At 41.7% G+C, this 26,020-nt stretch overlaps 3 protein-coding genes across 4 annotated transcripts; 1 reads left to right on the forward strand and 2 right to left on the reverse strand.

Annotated features, from left to right (window-relative positions):
* The first annotated feature begins 23 nt into the window (after positions 1 to 23).
* Positions 24 to 3,172, forward strand: LOC112172296 (protein RMD5 homolog). Its single transcript, XM_024309580.2, has 2 exons — positions 24 to 184; positions 1,827 to 3,172. Exon 2 carries the CDS (start codon positions 1,850 to 1,852, stop codon positions 3,014 to 3,016), a length of 1,167 nt encoding a protein of 388 aa, XP_024165348.1. The 5' UTR covers positions 24 to 184; positions 1,827 to 1,849; the 3' UTR covers positions 3,017 to 3,172.
* A 349-nt stretch (positions 3,173 to 3,521) lies between these two features.
* Positions 3,522 to 4,271, reverse strand: LOC112172297. The gene has a single exon (XM_024309581.2). The coding sequence runs from the start codon at positions 4,114 to 4,116 to the stop codon at positions 3,649 to 3,651; it is 468 nt and encodes a 155-aa protein (XP_024165349.1). The 5' UTR covers positions 4,117 to 4,271; the 3' UTR covers positions 3,522 to 3,648.
* A 756-nt stretch (positions 4,272 to 5,027) lies between these two features.
* On the reverse strand, positions 5,028 to 8,730 carry LOC112174163 (protein trichome birefringence-like 12). 2 transcript variants are annotated; one of them, XM_024311893.2, is made up of 4 exons: positions 8,160 to 8,730; positions 7,061 to 7,198; positions 5,895 to 6,144; positions 5,028 to 5,642 (listed from the first exon to the last, which is right to left on the reverse strand). In XM_024311893.2, the coding sequence occupies exons 1-4, from the start codon at positions 8,681 to 8,683 to the stop codon at positions 5,361 to 5,363; spliced, it is 1,194 nt and encodes a 397-aa protein (XP_024167661.1). In that variant the 5' UTR covers positions 8,684 to 8,730; the 3' UTR covers positions 5,028 to 5,360. The 2 variants fall into 2 exon arrangements, with proteins under 2 accessions (XP_024167661.1, XP_040364140.1); XM_040508206.1 differs by having other exon boundaries at positions 5,464 to 5,619.
* Between the last annotated feature and the right edge of the window lie 17,290 nt (positions 8,731 to 26,020).

Raw genomic sequence — 26,020 nt, forward strand, 5'->3', positions numbered from 1 at the left:
TTTCCCAAAGTGAAAGTAAAAACAGAAGCCCCGAGGGCACATTCACACGTGCGCCACCAATATTTATATCACGAACTCGCACGCTCGCCCTTCTTTCTTCTTCCTTTCTTCCTTCTTCTTCTTCTTCTCTTTCAGGTATCTGGACGAACCAGGACTCCTCCTCCAGAATCGCGATCTAATTCCGGTAACCTTCTCGTTTCCTTTACGGAATTCTCTCGAATTTAAAATTGAGATTTCGAATCGTTTATTTTATATACATATATGACATCATCATTCCTATTCAAATTTCTTATACTTCAGTTCATGTTTTAGGCTTTTAGCTAACCAAACACAGATTGGAATATATATATTTTTTTTTTCAAGTTAGTTTTAGCAACTTGTTAATCATCAGATAATAGTGGTGGAGGCTTTTTTTTTCCTGCAAAAAATTTGGCGATATTTTGATTGGATTTTTTTTTTTTAATCCTATCTTTCTTGAATTTGGCGACTTTGCATTGGTATTTACTGTGTTATGATAATTTAAACTTGGCTAAGTTTCTATGCTGTACTGAAAGTGATATCTTGCATTGGTATTTACTGTGTTATGATATGTTGCATTCGTATTGTTATTTTTTGTTTCATCAGGTCTTTAGTGTTTTTGTATATGGAGATTCTTTTGGGTGCTTGTTTGGTTTTCTGAACTTTAGGGAGAATACCGCTTGTATTTAAAGTTGTTACATTGCTTTGTGCACTCTATTCATATATCTTGTTTCTGTAGCATTTGAGTCTTTATTCATCGTTTTCAAGTTTCTAAAAAGGGTTTTCTTTCATGCTTCTGTTTGGAAATTGGGCATCAAAGATGATGCAACACTCACTTGAATGCTTCATGGAGTCAATTAAGCACATAAGGTGTTCTAGGCATTTTTGTTTAAGGAAATTTTATTTCTCATACTTAATTTTCCATCTATATTTCTTACACATCATAAAGCACTTGAAATCTAGTTGATTCATATCTTGGGACATTATATACACTCCCAAGGATATTGATACAGACCTGCCCTCTGTTCAAGATTGTTGGGCTCTGATGTGTATGTCACCGCGAAGTTAAACATGAAATGTTTTCTGCATTCATTGGTACAAATGCCACCCTGCTTCTTTTCTGTTACACTTTTTTGGTTGATGCCTGAAGATGATTACTTTGCAAATATATTGATGTATGGGGTAGTCCATAACAGATAACAAGAAGTGCCATGTAGATTCACATGTACTGTATGAGCAAATGCTAGAGATTAAGCTCAACAAATGAAGATAACTTTGTGTGCATACTTGAAGGAAAGGACATGTGCGTTTTGTGATATTTTGTTGATTCTGAGCTAGGGGATTCACAATATGTAAGTTATGGACTTGGGATCTCTATCTACAGTGTGAAAAGGACTAGATGAACTGAAGGAAGCTTTAGTTGGGCTGAAGGCTGTGCAAGGTAGAGGTCAGATTGACCTTTACCAGCCTTGCTTAAAGTTATTTTTAATCAATGAACCTATTCCTGTGTTTTTGGTTTATTTTCTCTTTATGCAAGAGTTGCTTGAAGAGGCTACTATAGTGTAGAATGTTGTCACTTGTTAGTGTATATGCTCTATGTGCCAATAGTTTACTTGATATTGTCATTGATGATATAACTTTCCACTTTCTTTGTTACTGTTGTGGCTTTCCTTCAGCAAATTTTTGTTTGAAACTAAATAAACTCAAATTTTCTAATACATACATTCAAAAAAATGAACTTGCATAGCTTATTTTCTATTTTTTGGTTGTGAAGTTAAAGAATCGATTGCCTTGTTACTTTCTTACAGGGGCTTGTCACTTAAATAGGAATATGGAGCTAAATTCCATCAAAGATGCATTTGAGCGTGTTGTTAAGAAGCAAAAGCTATCTTCTTCTAAATCCCAAGAAGTAATTCAGCAAGTTCATCGTGAAATTGAACAGGCACTGACACAGATCCTTTCAGCTCAGGATCCTTCCGCGCCTGTTGATCAAAAATCCATCCTTGCAGAGCTGAAACTCAAACTCAGTGCAGTTGGTCCAGTCCAGCAGTTAGAAGGGTCACATAAGGAACTGAACTTAAACCTCAGCAAGTACACTAAACTCCTTGAAAGAACCTTGAATCCAGACATATCAAAGGCATACAGAGATGTTGACTTTGACTACCATATTGTGAATCAGCTCATTGCTAATCATTTTTACCGGCAAGGGTTGTTTGATCTGGGAGATGGCATAATAGATGAGGCTGGAGAACCAGAGTTAACCATTGTAAAATCTCAGTTCTCGGTAATGCATCAGTTACTTGAGGCTATGAAGGTTAAGAATCTTGAGCCTGCTCTAAACTGGATCCGTGCTAACCGTGAACAACTGAATCAGAATGGTTTGAATCTTGAGCTGAAACTCCATAGTTTGCAGTTTCTGGAGATTTTACAAAATGGCACTCAAGCTGATGCACTTGTATATGCCAGGACTCACCTTGCTCCTTTTGCTTCTCCTTCCTCCCCTCACAAGGATGAGGTACTGAAGCTCATGGGTTGCCTTTTATATGCAGGAAGGCTCAACAACTCCCCTTATTCTGAGTTTACATCTCCAACTCATTGGGAGAAGGCGATGGAGGATCTTACAGGGCAGTTCTGTAGTCTCTTGGCACAGTCCTATAACAGCCCGTTGAGTATGACGATGGCTGCAGGATTTGAAGGGTTGCCTACTCTCTTGAAGCTGGCAAATGTAATGGCTGCAAAGAAGCAGGAGTGGCAAGCGATGAAACAGTTGCCAGTGCCTGTGGAGTTGGGGAAGGAGTTTCAGTTCCATTCTATATTTGTCTGTCCTGTGAGTAGAGATCAAGGCAGTGAAGACAATCCCCCCATGTTGATGCCGTGCTTGCATGTTCTCTGCAAGCAATCAATCATGAAGCTGTCGAAGAGCAGCACCAGGACATTTAAATGCCCATATTGTCCGGCAGAGGCATCAGTTGCTCAGTGCAAACAGCTACATTTCTGATGGTCATCTCTATTATTGCATCAATGTGTTATTATTAACTTTGTATATAGAAATTACTTCCAGATTCGTTGTTTGATTATTTAAGTACCCTTAGTTTGCATAAAGTTTGAACTGACATTTTTTAATCTCATCAAAGGCTTTGGTACAAGACCTGCATCCCAACCATATGTTGCTAAATTAATGTCACGTAAAATAAAAGTTTTATCTGTTGGATTTACAACAACTCAAGTAGCTTGCTTAGTAGTTACTGCAGAAGGGTTAACACCACCTTCTAGTTTATCTGTTGGATTTACAACAACTCAAGTAGCTTGCTTAGTGGTTACTGCAGAAGGGTTAATACCACCTTCTACTCCGCAATTATAGTCTGCATTTAACGAATCCACCACAAAGTGAGAAGAAGAAAAGTTATGCAGTATCATTTGATTTAGTGTCATATGTCTCTTATTTGATTTAGTGTCATATGTCTCTTATTTATAAGTAGGAGTTCGTGAATTCGATTGATAATAAACTAGTTCTTTTTGTATATAGTGTTTAATCGATTCACAATAGTTGTTAGGACTTAGGAAAAAGATGAACTCTTAACATTATCTGAAAGACCAAATTGAAATTTTACATTGAGCAACGAAATTAATCTATTTGTCTTCTTCTGAGAAACCCATCATCCTCTTCAAACCAGGAAACAAAGGGGATTTTGCAGGTGGGTTTTGGTGCTGCAGGTGCTCCTCGACCAAATCTTGAACAGATTTTGCAGACAGTGGGTGAAAATTGACACCCCACTCTGAAACAAAGGCTTTAACCAAAACCCGCTTCTCGTCCTCATCCGATTTCCTCCATTTCTTCTTGACTTCCTCTGCTTTTGAATCCAGGAATTGGCACAGCTCTGTGAAGAGAAGCTCTCTGCTCTTGTTCATGGCTTCGTCTCTCTGCGCGAAAAGGGTGGTCATCTTTGACAAATCTGATGCGAGCTCGGCATCGCTTATGCTCTTCTTTTTGCATTGGATTGTTCGGGTTTTGGGTCTGGTGGAGGAGAAGGGACTGGTGTGGAATTTTGGAGGTTGTCGGGGGGCTTTGGGGGAAAGGAGATGCATTCTCAGAGCCATGTTGAGATCAGTTTGCAGCTGAATGATAGTAGCGAGAGGTGAAGACCCAGATGTTGAAAACTACGGCTTTGAATTCACCTTAAGTTCTGAATTGGATGGTTAAAAGTTAAAACGCAGAGTTTCTTACCCAGTGGGGCTCCACCATTGTTACTACTACTCTTTTTTGTTTTTGTTTTTTTCCTGAGAATCCGTTTGACCCGCACAAAAATTGTAGGTCAAAATCTCCGAATGTTATGAAATGCAATGACAAGAATTATCTATGTAAGAGTTGGTCGTGAAAAGGTTACATTTTAGGAGTGGCAAACTGGCAACGACACCTTAAGAACAACATATGAAGTCCCCTACTAGCCATCATGTGACGGATGTGTTCATAACAACGATGCTGCTTCTGGTTTTGTCATAAGAGATGCTCATGGTTTTCTTGTTGTTCTTGGATCAAGAAATCTTGGTTACAACAATATTCTTCTAGCTGAAACTCAACAATATTCTTCTAGCTCTTGCGTTATGCGAAGGTCTTCACAAAAGCCTTAGAAAGTGGTTTCAAGAAAATCCAAGTTGAAAGTGATTCCAAAATTCTTATCAACTTTTGTGCGGCATTGTGACATCCCTTGGCGGATATAGAAAATAGTGAAAGACATCCAAGTTAATGCCTCATCTTTTGAAGCTATTCCTTCAAGCACATCTTCCGTGAAGCTAATTTTGCAACTGATTCTTTAGCAAAGTTGGGTAATTCCATTAGTTCAGATCGATCTTGAGTCCACCAGTTGCCTCATTCAGCATCTTTGGCTAATAGTTATGATTTACTTAACTCTGGTTGCCCTCCGAGCTTTTCTCTTTAATTTTGGGTTGCAAATATTTTCATATAAAAAGATTAATTAAAAAAAATACCTTCAGGAAAAAGCTGCATCAAGTTCACAGGGAAATTTTGCCACCCATATAACATTAAAGTGTAATGAAAGAACATGCTACTTATTTGTTACAATTTTCCCCTCTGGATCTAATTTTGTTACAATTCAATTTGTACCATCCAACTCTCCTTTACAAAAAAATGGAACAGCAACCTTCATCAAAAAGCTGTCACCAAGTTCCCAGTCAGATTTGTGATGTGCTTGTATGCTCTCAATTCAAAACATTGTCGTGGCCTTCTTTGCGTACTCTGCATAGGGAAAGTTTAGGCTAAATCTGTCCTCCTTAGAAGCCATACTGGAATGCAATTTTAGACCATATGTTCGACAAAGTGTTCATCATCCCAGCTCCAAACCAATACGGATCAGCTCTGATAAAATGTCAACCCATGTATCTGGTACACCAGGTAGGCACCAGTGCATGCAGTCCTGGCCCCAGACTTTGACGGCATCCTTCTGTCCCAACCAAATTGCTGGATGGGCATCTGCTCTGAACTCACTCAGATGAGTCAAGTTAAGCAATTGAATATCAGTTCCTTGCAATGCATCTTCTATGAGACGATTCAGCAGTCTTTCTTCTTTATTTGGTCCATTGTTGCTGGGATCAAACCACAAGTCAAGCTGTTGAGGCATTACAATACAATTTTCTCAAGAAACCGTTGGGGGAGGGGGATGAAAAGCAGATACAGTAAAGAAAACATGAAGTACAAGATCTGGTTTTATGACATATTCTAGAATGTTTAAATGAAATCTGAAAGCAACTTAAAGAACTCTAGGCTTTTCATTCAAGATGGAAGACAACCAAACTGAATGTGATTGATGTATGAAAACCATGGTAAGTGGCATAAAGAAGGAAAGCATCATAATTCATACCTGGTGCTCCTCAAGGGGTTTATTAAACAAGCAACTGCCATTTTGATTCCAGTCACCCCCATGAAAATGCCTTGGTGATTGTAAACGCCATAACTTCAATGTCTTCAGAGGAATTTTGTTTTGTATGTATGAGGCCATATTCTCGACAACAACTTTAAATCCACCCAATATATCAAGCGGAGGATATATTGGTTCACCCGCACGATAGAAAGTGAGAGGAGTTTCTTTTGGGAATTTATCAAAGCCCCACCTAGTTAGTTAAGCAAAAAATACTTAGTCGGATGACGTTTCTGTAAAACTATGAATTGATAACAAAATCCAAAGAATGCAAACCAGCTAATGATGAGGCAGCTCAATGTAGCAAACTCCACAAGAGATTTAAAATGTATCTCATATTAAGAAGATTATGTTTACAGATTTAACATTTCCATATGTTATCTCTGTTCCTTTCCAAAACTAGTCATGATGACTTCTGTGCATGTGTCTGGGTGGGTAACAAACAATTTATTAATCTCTATGCCCAGAAAATTTTCCGATATCCATTTATTTTAAAATAGAATTAATTATCAGGAATAAAACATTTCATCAGTGCACATAGTGGTGAAAGGAAGAAAACATTCATTAACCAACATCTATGGTTAACTAGCAGATTGAGAAGGAAATTACCAAAGATTAGTATTGAAAACAAGGACATCAAAGAAATACCATCTCATGTTCTGACAACTCAAAAGAAACATGAGAATCCATACTAGCGGATTGAGAAGGAAGAAACCATTCATTAACCAACATCTATGGTTAACTAGCGGATTGAGAATGAAATTACCAAAGACCAGTATTCAAAACAAGGACATCAAAGAAATACCATCTTATGTTCTGACAACTCAAAAAGAAACATGAGAATCCATACTGACATACAGAAGAGGAATGGAGGCTTGACTCAGCAATCAACCATGGACAAGAACATACTATGTTTGCACATTCTTGTGAAAAAATTAAACTGCAGTTAAGACCCCTAAATAAAATGGGTATTTCTGATACTCATGATTTAAACTTTTCAAATTATAATAAATGCCAGCGTCAAGCCAGTGCCTTGATGATTTCATACCAGAGCTTTAAATCAATTCATTCATGCCTTAAAGTGATTAGCATAAGGAAAAGGGAATTACCAATGGCCAGTGTTGAAAACAAGGACATCATAGAAATCACCAATGTTTGCCCAATCATCAGAAGGAATATCAACATCTACTCGATAAATTCCTTTGAGTCCATCTTGATCACCATCTGCATGCTGTTTTGGCTGCCACCTTGATTCAGTCATCTATGAGCATGTGAGATTTCCATTTTCATAATTATTAAGGAAAACAACAAAATACATTAGTTGAGATAAAGTCACTCAACTGAAGTTTTATTAACGCAGACAGCAAAATAGAATAAAGGACAACAAATCCACTTTCAAAGAACAAACAAAGAAAAGCTGCACTAAGGATTTCAAGGTTATCAAGGAAATACAAACTTCCAAGATAATGTCACTTCATCAACTTACTGCAGCTTTCCAATCTAACAATAAAGATGATAGGGAACAATCTCTGAACAAAACAGTGACAAATACCACCTAACTCAATAAAAAAAACCAAAAACTAACTCGATCCCACAGCTCTTTCACCCCCAACCCTGAATACTGTTCAAAAACCCTTCTATTTCGCAGTATCCAAATAACACATTAAAAGGCCAACATCTTCCAACCCGAAAGGGTTTCAGTTTTTTTGCCTCTTCCTAGACCTTTAAACTGCACACTTACACCAGCTACCTTGATCTCCTTCAGATCTATAACGCAAAAGACAATGAAGGAAGGAAAAACGGATTACTTAATGCAAGGGCGTGCACTAATTCCTTTGAATGATAGATAAGTCCGGGAAACACCTCTTGGTCATCACTTCCCGTTTATATGGATCATTAACCGATCGTAAGACATCCAATGCTAAAGTGTGAGCTAATTTCCTCTAGTCTTCACAAATTCGAAACTAGACAGACCAGCATTATCTCCTCATGGGAATCTTATACTAGCTTCAGTCATTTGAAAATGCCATGGTTGCATGTTTTTGTTTCTATGTGTTTGCGAACAATATGTTCCGGTTGGATTACATTACAACATTCATAATGACAACAGATAACAATAATTTCATACTTAAGAACCTAATAAGTAAACTTTCACAATATAATGTTAGAGAATACAAACTAGTGCACAGACAAAGTAAATAGTCTTACTCATATTTGGAGAGCAACACAGCTCGATGATACCCCACCGTAACATTGAACTTGGGAAAATAGACACCTCTCCAAGCCCCTTTCCTCTTCCACTTCTTAGCCCCCAAATCCGCCACCCTAAGTACGCACAAAAACGACACCAGAAAATTCTCATTCAAAGAGTCACCAACAAACCCAATGTTCCTGTTCCTCATCAGACCCAGAAACCGAACCGGGTCGATCCGAGGCAAGACGCAATCACGAGGAACCCATTTCCAAGAATTGATGACACCCATGTTGTCCCTCTTGTTCCTCAAGCAGTTCCACGCGTTCCTGTGAAATGGGCAGCTCTCGTCGTACATGGGTCTGCGGTCGGGGTCTTGGACCCAATGGCCATTGAAGAAATTGCAGGAGGGTAAAGTGGGGATTGGTTTGGGTTGCGGTGAGGATGTGTGGAAGGAGAGGAGTGAGGAGTAGAGAAAGAGGAGAAGGAGGGTTAGGAGAATGAGCCATTGGAAGAGGGGTGACAGTAGCTTCGGAGCCATTGTCGTCAGCAAAGTCCCCTGTTTCTTTCTGTTATTTGGTTCATGTGGAGATCTCCAACTCTAACCGGGTTTTTATTGGAGAGTTTTTATTTATTTTTGTTAAAGTAAATCCAGAATATATGTCTAATCAAAACTCTAGGTTACTTGCTCTAATTGTGTTAGAGATATTCTCGGAGATATTCGTAGATGTACAATGATTGGATAATTATGTTTTCACGTACAACTTTATGAGAAGTTTTAAATACACATCCCTAATTACTTAATACACACTCCTTACTCAATACACCTATCATTTAATTTCTCATTCTAACATTTTACTAAATACACAACCCAAATGACCTAAAATATCCTTAAACTTAAAAACCATGAAATACACTATTATTTAACATTTGATTAGTATATATAATTGACCATATTAATTACTTGTGTTAGTTATTGGGAAATCCATAAGGATTCATTATTGTTCCCTTCAAAGTTCAAATAGATGCTTAGAAATAGGTTTTGTATTATTTGAGTTCTCATCTACTAAACAACCAATTGATCAAGTATAAAATTTTGAGTCGAACATTCAACCAAAATTGTATCAATAGTTTCTCCACAATGGCGGACCTACGTAGTTGTCATTGGATGATCAAACATATTAACAATTAAAAAGTTTTATACCTGTGATATTTTATATTAGATAATAAATTGTCTAATCATCACTTTTAGATTAAAAAAAATGAACTAAAAAGTGGGAGTAAAACGATATGTTTTAAAAACATTTAATGCTATTGATTTTGAAATTCTAAATTAGATAGTATCTCACCCCATTTAATTACAATTCATTTAAGAAAAATTTAAGTTAGATGGTTTCTAACTTTATTCTTATTTTAAATTAGGATGCCACGTATATAAATTCATTGTGTTTATAATTATAGAATAATATAAGGAACATATGATTATTATTATTATTATTTTTCTTTTAATACATAAATGTCTATTTTGGTCATTTAACCAACCTATAAAATCTGATTTGAAATATAAAATAATAGGAATGTGTATTAAGTGGTTTGAGATGTGTATTTAAAATTTCTCCAACTTTATCTTTATCTCTATCTCTATGCTTGTAATTATCTATATAAAGAGACCGCTATTATCAATGAAAGCACGACTCAATTCTCTCTCAATTTTAGTTTTCCTAAAACAAGTTATCAGCATGAAGCCCTAACCCTGAAACCCTAATTTCGTAGCCCTCAAATCCCAGAAACCTCCACCACACATATTGAAGCCCCTAATCCCAGGAGCCCAGAACAGGAGGCGAAACCACCAGAACCGGCTGAAAAATCCCTGAACAGGCCATCGGAAGTTCCGGTACGGCCCTGCTAGCCTCGCTTGCCTGCACGCCCCTGCGCCCCTCGTTGACCCCCCACTGCGAGCACATCAGCGCCCACGCCTCCGCTATCTTGTTGACAGCACCCTCGATAGGTCTCAGCCTCGCTAGCCCTCGGCAGCACCTCGACAGCACCCCTCGGCAGCACTCGGCATTTAGCCTCGCTTGCTGTTGACATCTGCCGACAGCACGCGCACGCAACCTCGGGCAGCCCTTGCCAATGTTAGCCTCGCTCAGACATCCGACAACTTTTTCCGACAATTTTTTGATACTTTTTAAGGTATGTTTTAAAAGTTCTAAAAGTTTCCGTTTTTGAAGTTTTTATTCTTTTTCTCTTATTTTTCTTGCGGACTTGCAACCTCCTTTCTCCTACCCCCTTTTCTTCTTCATAGGGGAGATCAAAAACCGAACTGTGGGGGTTCGTGCTCACTCCAAGCTTGGAGCTTGTAGAGTCCTCCAAACTTAGAGTTTGTTGAGAAGTTATGATCGATCACAAACACATCATTGTTTCGATCTAATCCAATATCTCTATTACGCTCGAAAATTCCTAATTTCTTGGGAGTGACTACGCTAAAAAAATTTATTGTTTTCGTAGTAGCCTTTTTCGCTTCGAAACTAACTCTTTTTCTTGTTCTCTTTTAGGATGAGTAACCTGAACAAACTGGACTTTGCTCCATTAGGAACAACTGGCTCCGGATATCTAGAGTGGGTTCGTGATGTCCTCCAGCATCTTAAGGCCGATAGAATCCTGGATACGATTCTCAAGCCTAGCCAGGACGTGCTAACTGTTGATCGAGCAAGCTCAAGGTTTGAAAGTGAATAAAGTAGCCTTATAGGCAAATAAGGCGAAAGCCATCATTCTAATGACTCGTCATATGGATGATTCGCTCCAGTACGAGTATATGAATGAAGAAGACTCTAGGAGGATGTGGGTCTCACTTTGTCACGCCCCGATTTTTAAACATAAATAAAAATCGATATATAATCCCATAATTATACATGCGTGATGGTCCAGCCATCAATACAAATACCTTGAAAACTTTTTCCTTTTAAACCAAGTACATACCAATGCCCTGAACCCACAATGTCAATATATACCTGCTCTGCAAAGTCATATATTACATAAGTTTATGAATTAAATTGCCATAACAAAATAATAAGTAAATGCTCCTCAAAGCTTACTACAAGTGGAAGTCTTAATAACGATAAAGTCACAAAATTGGCTTCCTACCGTAAAGCTGCTAGCACGCTACCTCAGTTTCAGCCACGATTACCCTGACTTGCAGGATTAAACCCTACACCATTGAATAGTGCACCGGGTTGCCACACAACAAACCCGGTAAACTTATGAAAGCTCGTATGAGTAACTCAAAACACACACGCACAACTCACCAAACGAGGAAAACCTATCAACTCGCGAAAAAGGAACACACACCGGCCCTGTTTTCCCAAAACAACACATTCTTTTCCCAAAAGAAAACAACACAAGCCACCTCGGGACAAAAATCATATAAATTGAAACTCTGACAATTTAAATATGATACACAAGTCCACCCCGGATGTTTAAAAGAAAGAATCCCCGAAACTCCCTTTTAAAATACGTTCTCAAATCAACAAAAGTCACCCCGTGACAAATCATATAAATTGAAACTTTGACAATTTAAATATGATCACAAGTCCCACTTGGACATTTAAAAGAAAGAATCCCCGAAACTCCCTTTTAAAACACGTACTCATGAGCATCAAGTACCTCCCCGCTACCCCGAGTAAGCTTATGAAAGCTCGTATGAGTAACTCAAACACACACGCACAACTCACCCAACTGAGGAAAACCTATCAACTAGTGAATAAGGATCACACACCCGGTTTTCCCCAAACAACACATTCTTTTCCCAAAAGAATACAACACAAGTCACCCCGTGACAAAAATCATATTAATTTAAACTCTGACAATTCAATATGCATTTCCCCAAAAATCACAACAAAAGTCACCCTGTGACAAAATCATATTAGTTGAAACTTTGACAATTTAAATATGATACACAAGTCCTCCCTGGACATTTAAAAGAAAAAATCTCTGACACTCCCTTTTAAAACACATACTCATGAGCATCAAATAGCTCCCCGCTACCCCCCATGATGTACAATGGCAACATATTAGAGCTCTAACTGATCGTATCCACTCACCAGGCCAAAGGCGTGAAGTCCCGATATATATGCCTGAGGTCACTCCCAACAACCCCGAATCCTCAGACCTCCCGGGTCCTCAGATCAAAACATTTAAAAGCGGTCACTCAGGACCAAATGTTAGTCGACTCTCAAAAGGAGATGTCACCCCGTGATCTCCGATCATCAGACCTCCCCGGTCGCCAGATCAAAACATTAAGCAAGTCGCTCTGGATCCAAAATGTTAAACCAAATCAAAAGGATAAGTCACCCTGTGACCTTCGAATCATCCAACTTCCCCGGTCGTCAGATTCAAAACATTAAGCAAGTCACACTGAACCCAAAATGTTAAACCAAATCAAAAGGATAAGTCACCCCTTGTGACTCTCAGATCTTCAGACCCTCGGTCGTTAGATCAAAATGTTCAAATCACATTAAAGCAACTCACACCAAATCTTGACACTTTTCAAACAATAGAAATTCCTAATTCCTAAAACAATGTTTCCCGAAAAGTCAAGCCTAAAAACAATAGAATGAAACCCATCAATCCCTATTGCTTAAATCACCCATCATCCCATAAGAATATACATATTTCACGAAAATATACACACACACACACACACACACACACACACGTGGTCAATCACTCAGGAATGCCATTAATACAAACTATAGTTTGCAGTTAACTAAATAACTCTCAAAACAATAAAGGTAACTCCGTTCGTAAATGAACATTGTGAGATTACTCACCTCAGAATCCTGCTGCGTCTTTTATACAGAACCGAACTAACACTCACACCAACAACTCATCCAAATCACCTTTAGAAGCACCTAATCACCAATGATCTCACATTAGTGAATCACCAAGTGATTAAAGTTCGAATCCCCTAATCGAACAACAACCCTGAAAGTAACGCCAATCGAGGTGAAACCTCATTCGAGACCACCCAAATTCTCTGGAATGCTACTACGATCGATATGCCAAAACCACAAGTCGATCGAACGCTCGAATCCTCACGGATCGAACAATGGAACGGTTTGAAACAGTAAATATCAAAACGTATTCATTCGATCTCCAAAAATTATGTATTATATATCAAAACACTCGTATCGACGTAGATAATATATAAAACAAGAAATTGTCCCTTACATGGCCGGAACGCCGCCGGACCAAACTCAAAATCACAACAATCAAGCCATCCAGAAATGTTAATCATGAAGAGTAGAGCAACTTTCTAAGCCTAGACCGTCCTAGATCACGCTTGCAAGATCGATCAATCTCTACCATTTGATCAAGCTCCATTTTCGTTGTGCACCGCTGATTTTCAAACTTTGACCTTTCACTCCACACGTAAAATCGTCCTTCAAGGCGGTATGGGGATGATCAAGAGGAGCAGGAGATTCCAAAACCGAGAAGGATCGGCCGAGGAGTCGCGGGAATCTGGAAGAACCGGTCGGATCCCAAATGGCTTGGCTTTAGGCGCTCTGATATCCACTTTCCGGTGAACCACCGTGCAAGCCACCACCACAGGGCGACGCGCGAGGCAACTCTGAGTCGGTCTTCGCTTGTCCCGTCACCGGAGGTGGCCTGAGGAGAGAGAATGAGTCGGTTCGGCCGAAACCCGTCGGGTCTGGGCTACGCGGAGGAGAGAGAATGGAGAGAATTTGGGGGAGGAAAATGAGAAAAAGGGAAATTTTGGGATTTAATGAAAAATCTAGGAATTTCTCCTATTTATAGAATTTTCTCAAATTTTCAATCTCTCATAACTTTCTCAAATTTTCAATCGCTCATAACTTTCTCATACGAACTTCGATTTACGCGTTCCATATGTCCACGAACTCGTATCAACGCGCTCTATGACTTTCATGAAGGAAGTTTTCAGAGAAACCCAAAGTATAAAAAGTCAACCTTTGCACCCTCCCTAAAACCATACTTTCCGAATAAAATTTCGTCCGAAACACTTCTGTTCCATCCACGAACCACAAAATTGTCCAATAACCACTAATTAAATTCTGAAAAATACTCGAAAAATAATAACGAATTTCCGGGGTACTACACACTTGAAGAAAGATTTGGCAACGTTCGTGACTCTTAGCTTCCTAAACTAGAAGTGAGATGGCATAACCTCCGCTTCTGTGATTTCAAGTCAGTTACTGACTACAACTCGGAAGCACTTCGCATTATATCCTTAATGGAATTCTGGGGAAAAGGTATCACAGATGCGATGTTGATTGAGAGGACTCTCTCTACCTTCCCCGTGTCTACTTTGATGGTTGCTAAGAACTATTGATCGATGTTACTGTAGGACGGATCACAAGGTTTCATGAGCTCATTGGAGCTATGAATGTCGCTGAAAAGCATGACAAGATCCTTGTGAATAACTATAATTCGAGCCCCGTGGGAATAGAGCATATTCCGAAGTCCAATTATAGTCGCGCCCCTAAGGGAGGGCACCAAGAGCGAAGGTAACCGCCAAAACAGGCGAACACAGAACCGAAGAGATCAACATGGAAAGAGAGAGAGAGAGGCAACGCCTCTGGCCTTGTTGGTAGCGCCACCAACACTAAGAGCCATCCTAATGATGCTTTCAAAGCGCCTCAATTAATGGAGTTTGAGCACATAGATGAATGTTCCCGATGTGGAGTATCCAATCATTAGGCACACATTTGTAGAGCTCGTGAAAATGTTGTTACCGCCTACAAAGCACATTGTGAAGCAAGAGAAGCTCACTATGTGGAACAAGGAGATCAAGAAGATGATCTAGAATGAAGCGTTGAAGAATTCAAATCTGGCTGGAATCAATAGATCGCCAATTCTGTTTAAGTCTTAATAATTCCAAGAGATGTAATAGGCAATTGCCATATACTTTGTAGTAAATGCCATTGGTTTAGTTTTTCTTCACATAGGCTCATCCAAAATGAGTATGATGTCTAGGAAGGTTTTGAGATAAGTGGTACTTAAGCGAGTTTTGCTCCACCGACATCTCTCTACTCACCTGGTCATAATTATTTTGGAGTTACCGAAAGAAGTTAAACGACTACCATTGTTTTGCATTAGCTAGCTAGTACTTGGATTAGATTCTCTTAATGGTTAAGAAACAATGATGTGGCTTATGAATAAAATTTTGAGTTCTTTTCATGACTCTATTTTAATTTTGAGCATATTCCTTTGTGACTACGATGGCTAGGCCATCAGGATTAGTTCAAGGACACGGAATAGCCCAAATTTTGCTTGTCAAATGGCACCTTGATTATTGTCACAAAAACTCTCTATGCTCTTAGGGCGATTCAAACCCTATTGAGCCATTTGAGCCAACAGACATGTAGAGAACAGAAATGAGTTCCTTTACAATACCTCTAATGATTGCAAACAAATGCGCATCTTAGAGAAGTTTATGTGTCTCTCTAGTGGACTCTATGTCACTATTCGAGCTATTAAATTCAATAAAGTCATGAGATAAGATATCTTGGATTTAGACACATATTGACTTTATCACGACAGGATGGGTCATCTTAGTCATGATATGATGATCCTTCTACTAAAGACTTCACACAGACACCCATTCTTTTGAGCGAAACGAAGCAAGAATCAAAAGTTGATTCCTGGACTAAGTGTGACCATTGCCGCCGCTGCCTTCTGGCATCGCCGCAGGCCTAGGGCAGTCGTAGTCCCTTCTAATGACGCCATGGATGGTGTCCATCATGGTGATGGTGCCTCAGGTGATGCTGCAATCCCCAACTTTGCTTCCAATAGCGTTTCAGACGCTTAGGCCCAACCAAAATCCTCATTGGTTGCTTCTAAGGCCTCTCACTTGTTTTACAAAGAATCTTCCTTATGGAAATTAGAACAGAGACCGTCCTATACAAAGGAAACGAAAATACTCATTATGTTCTTATATAGAATCCGAAGGGATTATGTGGACTGATTCAACCAACTTACGGACGTTTAAATATTTCATGATGTTGGTTGTCACGCAAACACACTGGTCACGTGTTATGCCATTGTCCACTTGTTATGCTGCTTCTACTACACTCCTAGCACAGATTATATGGTGACGGGCTCACTCCCTAGATCATCTGATTCAGTCAATTGGACTTGACAATGTTAGAGAGTTTACATCAAAGACTTTCGATGGTTATTGCACTGGGACTAATGTTGGACATCAGATTCCCATGTACACACCCAAATTTTCTCGCTGAAATGACTATGATGGTAGCCAGGACATTGGTATACGCATCAATCTCCCTAAATCGCTTGGGGTGATGCAATATCGCATGCAGCTATGTTAATTCATCTACGACCCATCGCCACTCAACCTATCTCTGCGTTACTGCTAGTGACTGGGTGTAGTGCCCTGGAAGTTTGTTATTATTTTTCGAGGATTTTCCAGAATTTAATTAGTGGTTATTGGACGACTTCGTGGCTCGTGGATGGAGTGGAAGTGTTTCGGGCGAATAATTATTCAAGAAGCGGCATTTTAAGGGGGGTGCAAGGGTTGACTTTTTATTCGTTGGGTTTCTCTGAAAACTTCCTTCACAAAAGTCGTAGAGTGCGTCGATACAAGTTCGTGGACATGTGGAACGCGGAAATTAGAGTTTGTATGTGGAAGTTATGGTATGTGGAGGTTTAAGATATTTTTGGAAACCACTGTAAATAGAAATTTCCATTTCGGGAAATTTACTTTTTTCATTTGGGCTTCCATTTCCGAAAATCAGAACCTTCGTTCTTTCTCTTTTTTGTGTCAGACCCGACCTAAACCCGGAAACCCGACCCGGCTTTTCCGGCGACCTCTAGCGGCGGGACCTGGACAGACCTCTTCGCCTCCTTGTTCCGGTCCTCCTGGTGGTGGCCTCTAGTGTTGATTCTCGGTCACGGTGGTGCAGCAAAGCGGTGAACCCTTGTGCAGTTGGACCCGGTCGGAAATCCTAGTTTCGGCGACGACAGCGGCTCAAACTCGGCTTCCTAAGTTCGTAATAGCCTCCTTTGTTGATCCTTGGTGGTTGTTTGGAGCTATTTACGTGGGAAGTGGTTCAACACGAGGTGAACAATGATCCTCGGCTTGCAGACTTGATATAGGCCGATCTGAGCGGAGTTGGCTTGAACCCTAGGTATTAAAGTTGTTCTATTTGGTGTTCTTGACATTTTGGACGGTTGGATTAAGATGATTTTGAGTTTTGGCCGGTGGTGGTTGTGCCACCGCTTGTGGTGGCGTTCCAGCCATGTAAGGGATGGTTTCTTGTGTTATTTATCATCTACTCGTCGATACGAGCATTTCAATATATAATACACAATTTTTGGAGATCGTATGAATATGTTATGATTTTTACGGTTTTGAACTGTTCGATTATTCAGTCCGTGAGGATTCGAGCCTTCAATCGACTTGTGGTTTTGACATATCGATCGTATTAGCATTCCAGAGATTTTGGGTGGTCTCGGATGAGGTTTCGCCTCGATTAGCGTTACTTTCACGGTTGTTAGATTAGGGGATTCGAATTTTATTCACTTGGTCTTCGTGTACTGATTTGAGACCATTGATGATTAGGTGCTTCTCAAGGTTATTTGGACGAGTTGTTGGTGTGAGTGTTAGTTTAGTTCTGTATAGAAGACGCATCATGATTCTGAGGTGAGTAATCTCACAATGTTCATTTACGAATGGAGTTACATTTATTGTTTTGAGTTAAGGACCACGTATATATATATATATATATATATACGTGAAATATGTATATTCTTATGGGTTGATAGGTGAATTAAACGATAAGGATTGATGGGTTTCATTATATTGTTTTGAGGCTTGACTTTTCGGGAAACAATGTTTTAGGAATTGGGAATTTCTATTGTTTGTAAAGTGTTGAAAAGTGTCAAGATTTGGTGTGAGTTGCTTTAATGAGATTTGAACGTTTTGATCTAACGACCGAGGGTCTAAAGATCTGAGAGTCACAAGGGGTGACTTATCTCAAGGCAAGTTCATGCCACGTGGCTTTCATACATCCATTACCCCCAGTCCCCCAAGTCCCCACCTAAAAGGAGTCTTGGTTGGGGTTGAGGAGATCGTTCTCGCGCTTGGCATTGTGTTGCTATTGGAATCTGTGGTAGGGTTTCATTCATCTTTTGGCGTATACGCTATGCCCTGGTGACACGTGTAGTAATGTCATTCGTTTTTCGTGTGCGGGAAGTCCGGTGTACTGGAGTCTGTAACATGTAATAATGGCGTAGTGGTATGAAGTCGAGGCGACGGCGCATGACCTCTATAATGTTCAGGGATGTCGGACACGTGGTGAGATTTGGTGTCGTCGTCCTTGCACGTCCAATGGTCCCTGCATTCTCGAGGTCCCTATATAAGGACAGAGGAAAGATATGGGGTGGTTACTGTTCTTGTGTTCTTGTTGGAGATTGGGATAGGAACTTATTAAAGTTAGAGCCTTTAGCGTGTGAGAAGCTTGAAACCTTCGGGTCGTGGTCGGAATTCCGTTTTGTTGGCGTCATTGCCCCCATATTCCGATTGGAGGAGTGAATAGGTACGCTGTCTCTTGGCCTTTCTGTGTTTATCTGAGGGCGTTTGTGTGTGTGGGTTTTGTGAGGGGGGTCATTTTTTGGGAGTGAGATTTGCCTGTGGATCCTGGGTCGCTTCAGGTCCGTTGAAGTTTTGGAGAGGGTGAATTTTGGGTTGAGCTGGGCTTGGTGTTGCAGCTCCGGGTTAGTTGATTAGGATTTGAAATTTCATGGGGCGGGTCGAGGAAGGCGATAGATAGGAGGTGATTGACTAACTGTAGGTATCGCTCGCAATATTGTGCGGGAGCATCGCGGTTGCGATAGGCGAGAGGGTTCCTCTCGTGGAGGTGAAGGAATTTCTCGTGGTGGCGCCGGCGCTTCTCGTGGAGGTGGCGTGGGCGTTTCTCGCAGTCATGGCGGTTCCTGAGGAGGTGGCGATGGTGGTTCCCGAGGAGGTGGTGAGGGTGTTCCTCACTGGGGTGCCGTGGCCAGTTCCCGAGGAGGTAGTGAGGGTTTGTCTCGTGGAGTTCCGAGTAGGGTTGAGCAAACCGTGGGTTCCGATATGCCTGAGGTGGAGAATGTCGAAATTTTGGGGATTCCTCACTCGCCACGGGGGCGGTTACTCCTTGGCGATATGCCCATTGATAAGCCCAGTCTGAGTATGACGGAGGAGCAGATCGCCGAAATGAGGGCGACCTGGGGGATTCTGGGCAACGTATTGTTGCATCCTTTGAGGGATGGTGAATATTTTAGCCACCCCGAGGTGGGGTAGGCATGATTTTACGAGTACCAGCTCAAGTGTGGGTTGACGTTCCCGATACTGGAGGAGCTGCAGTACTTGCTGTTGTGTTTGAATATATCGTTGGGACAACTATTGCCAAATGCGTTGAGGCAATTGATGGGAGTGTTGCTACTGTGGAAGCTTAGCAGGTTGTTGTGTCCCAACATTGGCGAGTTTAATTCTTTGTTGAAGATGCAATACTCGACGACGACTGGCGATAGCGAGTGTGTCAATTTTAGGGCACGCGGCCACGCGATTATTAAGGATCTGCCATCAAATATTTATGCTCGCTGGAGGGGTAGGCCTTGCCTGGTTGGGGGCCGCTGGCAGAACCCGGACATGATGCATCAGGTTCCTACCCGCTTCCAGCATATCTGTGAGTATCGTGATTGTGTGTTTGGTGAATTTCATTTTTCCATTGGTGTGCTAATAGCAGGTCTTTGTATCGTAGTGAGGCAGGAGACCACCCTGACTACTCTAGAGCAGAAGCGTGTGGCGAGGGTGCGGGGCGCGTTCCCCAGGGGAGCAAGAGGGTTCTATCGCCTATGTAGGCTCCCGATATACAAGAGGTGGAAGCTGGGGAGGCATCCGAGTGAGGGGCTGTTTATTTTTATGATGTCTAACCATTCAGTCTATTTATGGTTCTGTTAACATTATGTTCTTGTGTTGCAGCGGATATGCCTAGCGAGGATGCTAGCAAGAGTGATGCCCCATATGCGGAGGTGGATACCGACGTTATCATCAGGGAGTTGCTGCGAGAATCGCAGACGACAAGGCAAGTTGACGTCGATCTTCCTGATAAAGTACGTGTGACCGATCATCGGGTGAACATGCTGCTGCCCGACGAGATGTACCTGAAGTTTCCCGATACGGTGTTGAAATATCTCAACCAACAAGCCGAGGAGCAGGCTGGTGTTGAGGGGCACGTGGGCCAGGGCCACCCCGAGCCAGTTGCTGAGGAAGCCACTCAATCTCTGGAGCGAGCGGGCAAGGATGGTCAGTTGCTGCAAGTATTCATTGAGGGCCAGCTCCCCGAGGTTCAGGAAGGTGCAAGGCAGTCCCCTCAAGCCTCTACGGGAGGGGTGGAGCATGGCGTCGTGGATCGGCCATCAGAGCCAGTGGTTGAAGTGGAAATCTCCGTCGAGGAGTTGTTTGAGGAAGCTGAGCGGCGCCAAAGTGATACCAGTGCTTGGGCTCGCCTGGTTCAAGATGCCGTGTTGGAATAGCTGGACGCTGTTTTTGGTGGTGATATCGGGGCTCCGGCATCGCGGGATGTTATCACTATTGATGGTGGCGAGGCTGAGGTGACTAGCCAAGCTGTTGGTGACGTCGTTCCAGTGGTTGATGTTATTGAAGCACATCCTGAGGTTGAGGGGATTAAAGAGGTTGATGTTGGGGGTACCCAGGTTGCCGAGACAGAGACCCACGTCCAGGTCGGCGAGGTGGCCAGGACTCGAGTGTTGGAGACCTGTGCTCGCACTGATGGAGCTGGGTCGAGGAAGAGGACAGCTTTGCGGCTTTGTCTCGGGAGTCCCTCAATCGGTGTCAGTATCGATACTCGTGGAGACAAGAGGTCTCGAGTTGATGGTGTGTCACGCTTGAGGTCGACAAGTGGGGGCTCGCGGGGTTCTCGTGATGAGATTGCCAGGGATCTCGCGCGAACTCTCGGAGAAATTGGAGTCACTGATGGTGCCATCCTTCATATGGTTGCCGACCTGCGGAATTGTCATCGTGATCGCGGTCGTGTGAATGCTGAGGATCCTCGCCTGGGGTATCGGGAGGCTCAGGAGAGGCTGATGAGGGTATGTATCGCTATGAATTTGGGTGCGCATTATTTTCTCATCCTTCACTTTTTTCGTTTGGATGTGCTGACTCTGGTGTGTGATGCAGGCTGTGAACATGAACTACCATGCCTTTGCCGAGCTGGTGGCCCACTTTGATCGGGAGATAGCCCGACTATAGGAGGAGCGGAATGCAGAGAGGGAGCGGGCGCTCGATCTTCAGAATGCGGTGGACCAAGGCCGGGTGGAAGGAGAGGATATGAGGCGAGCGATTGACAAACGGATCGTGAGAAGGATGGAGTTGGAGCAATCACTCGTAATGGAAGGGTCCCGTCGTCAGGAGGCCGAGGATGCTATCGCTCCTCTGAGGGAGTCCAAGTTAGATCTGACCGGGAAACTACACCGGGCAGAGGATGATCTGAAGGCTTTGGATCAGGTTAGGGCCCGGGTTGGAGAGGCTGAAGAGCGCTTGCAAGAGTTGGAGAGACAACACCTGGAGTGCGATGCCGAGTTGGAGCTTCGCGATGCAGCCTTGGCGAGTTTGGCTCCCTACCCTGATTGTGTGTTGGAGTTGGAGGGGCAGGTTGGTACTCTGCAAGGAGAGGTCGACCGCTTGTGAGTCGTTGAACTCCAGGCAGGCGAAAGGGAGGCAGAGATTCAGCGGCTGAGGAAGGAGTTAGTGGATCAACAGACTCGGGCTAGCAACTTTACCGAGGACTACATTCGCTTGTGCGCCGCTGCCGAGACGCATTTTGACAAGCTCCAGAAGGCTAAGTGGGATGGCTCAGACAAGGCGGTGGATCTCTATCTCCGGTCAGCCCATTTTCAAGAGCAGATGAATAAAGCCTTTTCGGATGGGGCTTTACACTCGATCGGTGACGGTATCGCCGCTAGCTGGATCGATGAGGAGAAGATGGTCTGCGATATGCAGGCGAAGAAAGCGGCGCGATCGCAAGCTAGCGCTGCTAGCAGTGGGCGAAGCACTGGGGTTGTGATCCGTGGGCCAACTACTGAAACAGAGCATGTCTCGGGCCAGGCTGGCGATCGCGAGGCTGAGGGTGTTACCGGCGAGCCTGAGGAAGCAGGCGTGGATACGAGGGCGAGCTGCAGGGCGAAAATGCTGGGGAGCAAGGTGGAACGGGGGAGCGAGACCAAGTAAGGGAGCGGGAACGCAGTGCTGAGGGCGAGACCTAGTAGCTGTTTCTTTGTTTTGTTTTTGTGCTAGCGATAGGCTTGCTTCACTTGTAAATGCGTTAGATTTTGTCGAGACATTGACCGATTGGTCTGCCTTTTGATATGCCCGTTTTACTCTGGGAATATGGAAAATTTATTGGGAGCAACATTTTCTGGGCGATAGTCCCTCGTGCGTTGAGTATATTTATTGCTTTGTTGGTTTGGTGCCTTGTCATTATTGCAGGTCATTAAAGCAACGCGACGGTTGGTCATCTGGGTTAGTGGCGGTGGTCTTCCCTATAAATAGGTGGAATGAGGGAGATTGGTTGATCATATTTTCATCATGGCCTTCTCCCTGTTCTTCATTGTGCTTTTCCTGAAATCTTTTCTTCCCTCTAGCGGTTTGCTTTTCCAGAATTCTGGGCTTTATAGCTTAATCTCATCTTGGGTTATGGGCTTTATAGCCTAATCTCACAAGGGCTCGGCTTCATCACCCTTTGGAGGACTGAGCAATCTGCACTCTTGGGGAACTAAGGCTGCGTCCAAGTGAGAAACCCAAGGACTACGATCGCTAGAGGCGCGGCGAGCTACAACAATGGAGATCGGGTGGCAATATGGCAGGGAGTGGTGCCATGGTACTGCCCCCAGTCTTTCCCATCGGAGCTCGGCCAACCTATCAATCCTCCAATTCAGTGATCTTCTGGAGCTCCTCATATTCCAAAGAATCAGACTTGGTTGGAGGGGCGACGACGATAGGTGTATGTGTATCGTATTAATATGCTAGGGCGTAGATCTTATTTGTATTAAGATGTGACATGTTGTCATTGTGTATCGCATTTGTATGGAGTAACAATTGGTGTATCGCTATTGGCCGCAAAACCCTTTGTAATGAACTTCCTTTCTGGGGAATGTATCGCCTTTCATAATGTTAGAGTCTTTCATTTTTGTACTTGCTTTTCATTGTGTATATTCTGTTATGGTGGCGGAGTGCGAGTGTGGGCGCCGCATTTAGGACAAGGCACCGTGTAGTATGATATTGGCACTTGGGGCGAGAGCGAGTGGCGAACCTTTGACATTGAGTGCTTTCGTTTGGCATGGCGTCTCGTCGACGTGTTCTTTTTGTTGCCTTGTATCGCATATCGTGGCGGTCGTGGTTGATAGGAGTATTCATGAGTCACGATGTGTCGCGTAGTGTTGACATTCATTCATCTGTGGCGATGTATAGCATATCATTCATTCTATTTCATGGTGAAGTATCACATATCGTTCATTCAGCTGTTGAATGGCGAAGTATTGCATATCGTTAACATTCGTGTCGACGTATCGCGTATTGTTAACATTCATTCGTTCATGGAGTGTCGCGTATCATTCATGGCGGAGTATTGCATACCGTTTATTCATTCATGGCGGAGTATCGTGTACCGTTTATTGATTCATGGCGGAGTATCGCGTATCATTCATTCATTCATTATCGCGTATTGTTAACATTCATTCGTTCATGGAGTGTTGCGTATCATTCATGGCGGAGTATCGCGTATCATTCATTCATTCATTTATGGCGGAGTATCGCATATCATTCATGCATTCATTCATGGTGGAGTATCGCATATCATTCATTTATTCATTCTTTCATGGCTGAGTATCGCATATCATTCATTCATTCATGGCGGAGTATTGCATATCGGTGAATGTCAAACTCACCGAGTATCGCATATCGCATATAATCTTGCTCTTCTAAGGAGGTCCGCTCCTTAGCTAAGGAGTAGATTTCCATATCTTGATCACTTTTTGATCACATATTCACATCTTAACTGTTCAGATTTTATATCCTAATGTATAGATCACTTCTACAAATTTTCAGCCAAATTGATGATCGTTAAGGCATCCAAAACTGCAATTTACCATTATGAACACGAACGGTTCAAGTTGGACAGATTCGGTTCGTTTATTGATTTAATCGAGTTTGATACCTTAACGATCATCAATTTGGCTGAAAATTTGCAGAAGTGATTTATACATTATGACCTAAAAACTGAACGGTTAAGATGTGAATATGTAATCGAAAAGTAGTTAAAATATAGCAATATGTTCCTTAGCTAAGGAATGGACCTCTTTAGCAGAGAAGGACCCCATATATATATATATATATATATATATATATATATATTCTTTGACTTTGTAAAAGTAAAATGAGAATTGGAATTGGTCTACTCATTTCATTTCATCGTCCTTTTATATAGGGATAAAATTACAACGGAAATATCAATTACAATGATGACATTAGGCCATCTCCAACCCAAAGGGTTATAAATAGCCCTGGGGCTAAATTTTAGCCCTAAATTCTGTACTATTTATTGATCTGACATCAACCGTCTCCAACCCGTCAAGGCTAAATTATAGCCCTAAAATATATTTTAACATTTTGGATATGTTATATATATATATATATATGCTTATTTTTTAATGTCAATTGACTTATAGTAATTGAAATAATTTTTATGATAAAAATTATTTTTCGGTTGTATTTTTTTTTTAAAGATAATTAAAAATATCTTTAGCTAATTTTAAAATGGAATAAAACTGGAATCATATTTTTAATTTTTATTTTATTCATGACATAAGCATTTAAAAGAAAAAAAGAAAAAAAACCTAACCAACGGCTATAAAAAATAAAAAAAAATATATAAAAAAAACCTAACCAATGGCTATTTAAAAAAAAAAATTACCCAACGGCTAGTTGACGTCAGCAACTAGCTGTTGCTGACTTCATCCTCCACTACCCGTGTGGGCCAGCATGCTTTTGATCCAGTTTTTCCCAAGGGCCAAAGGGCTCCTCTTAGGGCTATTTTTAGCCCTTTAGCCTCACCTTTGCCCCTCAAATTTGACACTTTGCTCCTTAACATCATGGGCTCTTTTTTTGCCCTTTAGCACTTTGAACACTTGGGTTGGAGAAGGCCTTAAATGCTGATTGATCTGTAATCGATGCTGATTGATGGTAATCACTGATTCTTTGATTCTCTCTTCATCAGTCACTTTGACGAAGGCACATAATGTGCTTTTCCTTTAACACTCCCCCTTGTGCCAAGTCAAAGACGAAATGGTGCATGAGTTGTTGCCTCACTAAAAACCTTGCCAAGTAGCAATAAAAACTCTATGGGACAAAAAAATACACCTTGGTCGAAGGGAAAGAGCACAACGCACCATTACATTTGAGAATGACATGTGTGTGTTAGACTCCCCCTTACGTCTACACCCCCCTGATCCTTACATTAATCAAGGGAGCTTGGAAAGTCTTCACATTCCTATGTTTTTCACATGTTTCTCAAATATGGCCTTAAGCAATAATTTGGTGAACAAATCTGCAACATTCTCCTCAGACCTTACTTGATTCACTTGAATCTTGAGGAGAGCCTGTTGTTGCTGATTGTAGAAAAACTTTGGCGATATGTGTTTTGTATTATCACCCTTGATATATCCTAACTTCATCTGTTCGATGCAAGCTGCATTATCTTCATAAATGCAAGTAGGCTCTTCAGTGGTCGAACTCAAACCACTAGTCCCTCGAATATGT

Source organism: Rosa chinensis, chromosome 6 (genome assembly GCF_002994745.2).
Source record: "Rosa chinensis cultivar Old Blush chromosome 6, RchiOBHm-V2, whole genome shotgun sequence".
In the NCBI taxonomy this organism is placed as follows: Eukaryota; Viridiplantae; Streptophyta; class Magnoliopsida; order Rosales; family Rosaceae; genus Rosa; species Rosa chinensis.

Excerpts from the sequence above, each read along its gene's own strand:
- LOC112172296 (XM_024309580.2), top strand. The coding sequence starts at position 1,850 with ATGGAGCTAAATTCCATCAAAGATGCATTTGAGCGTGTTGTTAAGAAG.
- LOC112172297 (XM_024309581.2), bottom strand. The coding sequence starts at position 4,116 with ATGGCTCTGAGAATGCATCTCCTTTCCCCCAAAGCCCCCCGACAACCT.
- LOC112174163 (XM_024311893.2), bottom strand. The coding sequence starts at position 8,683 with ATGGCTCCGAAGCTACTGTCACCCCTCTTCCAATGGCTCATTCTCCTA. Across the intron at positions 7,199-8,159 it reads GTGTTGCTCTCCAAATATGA|GTGGCAGCCAAAACAGCATG; the intron begins GTAAGACTATTT and ends GACTGAATCAAG. Across the intron at positions 6,145-7,060 it reads GTTTTCAACACTGGCCATTG|GTGGGGCTTTGATAAATTCC; the intron begins GTAATTCCCTTT and ends TTAACTAACTAG.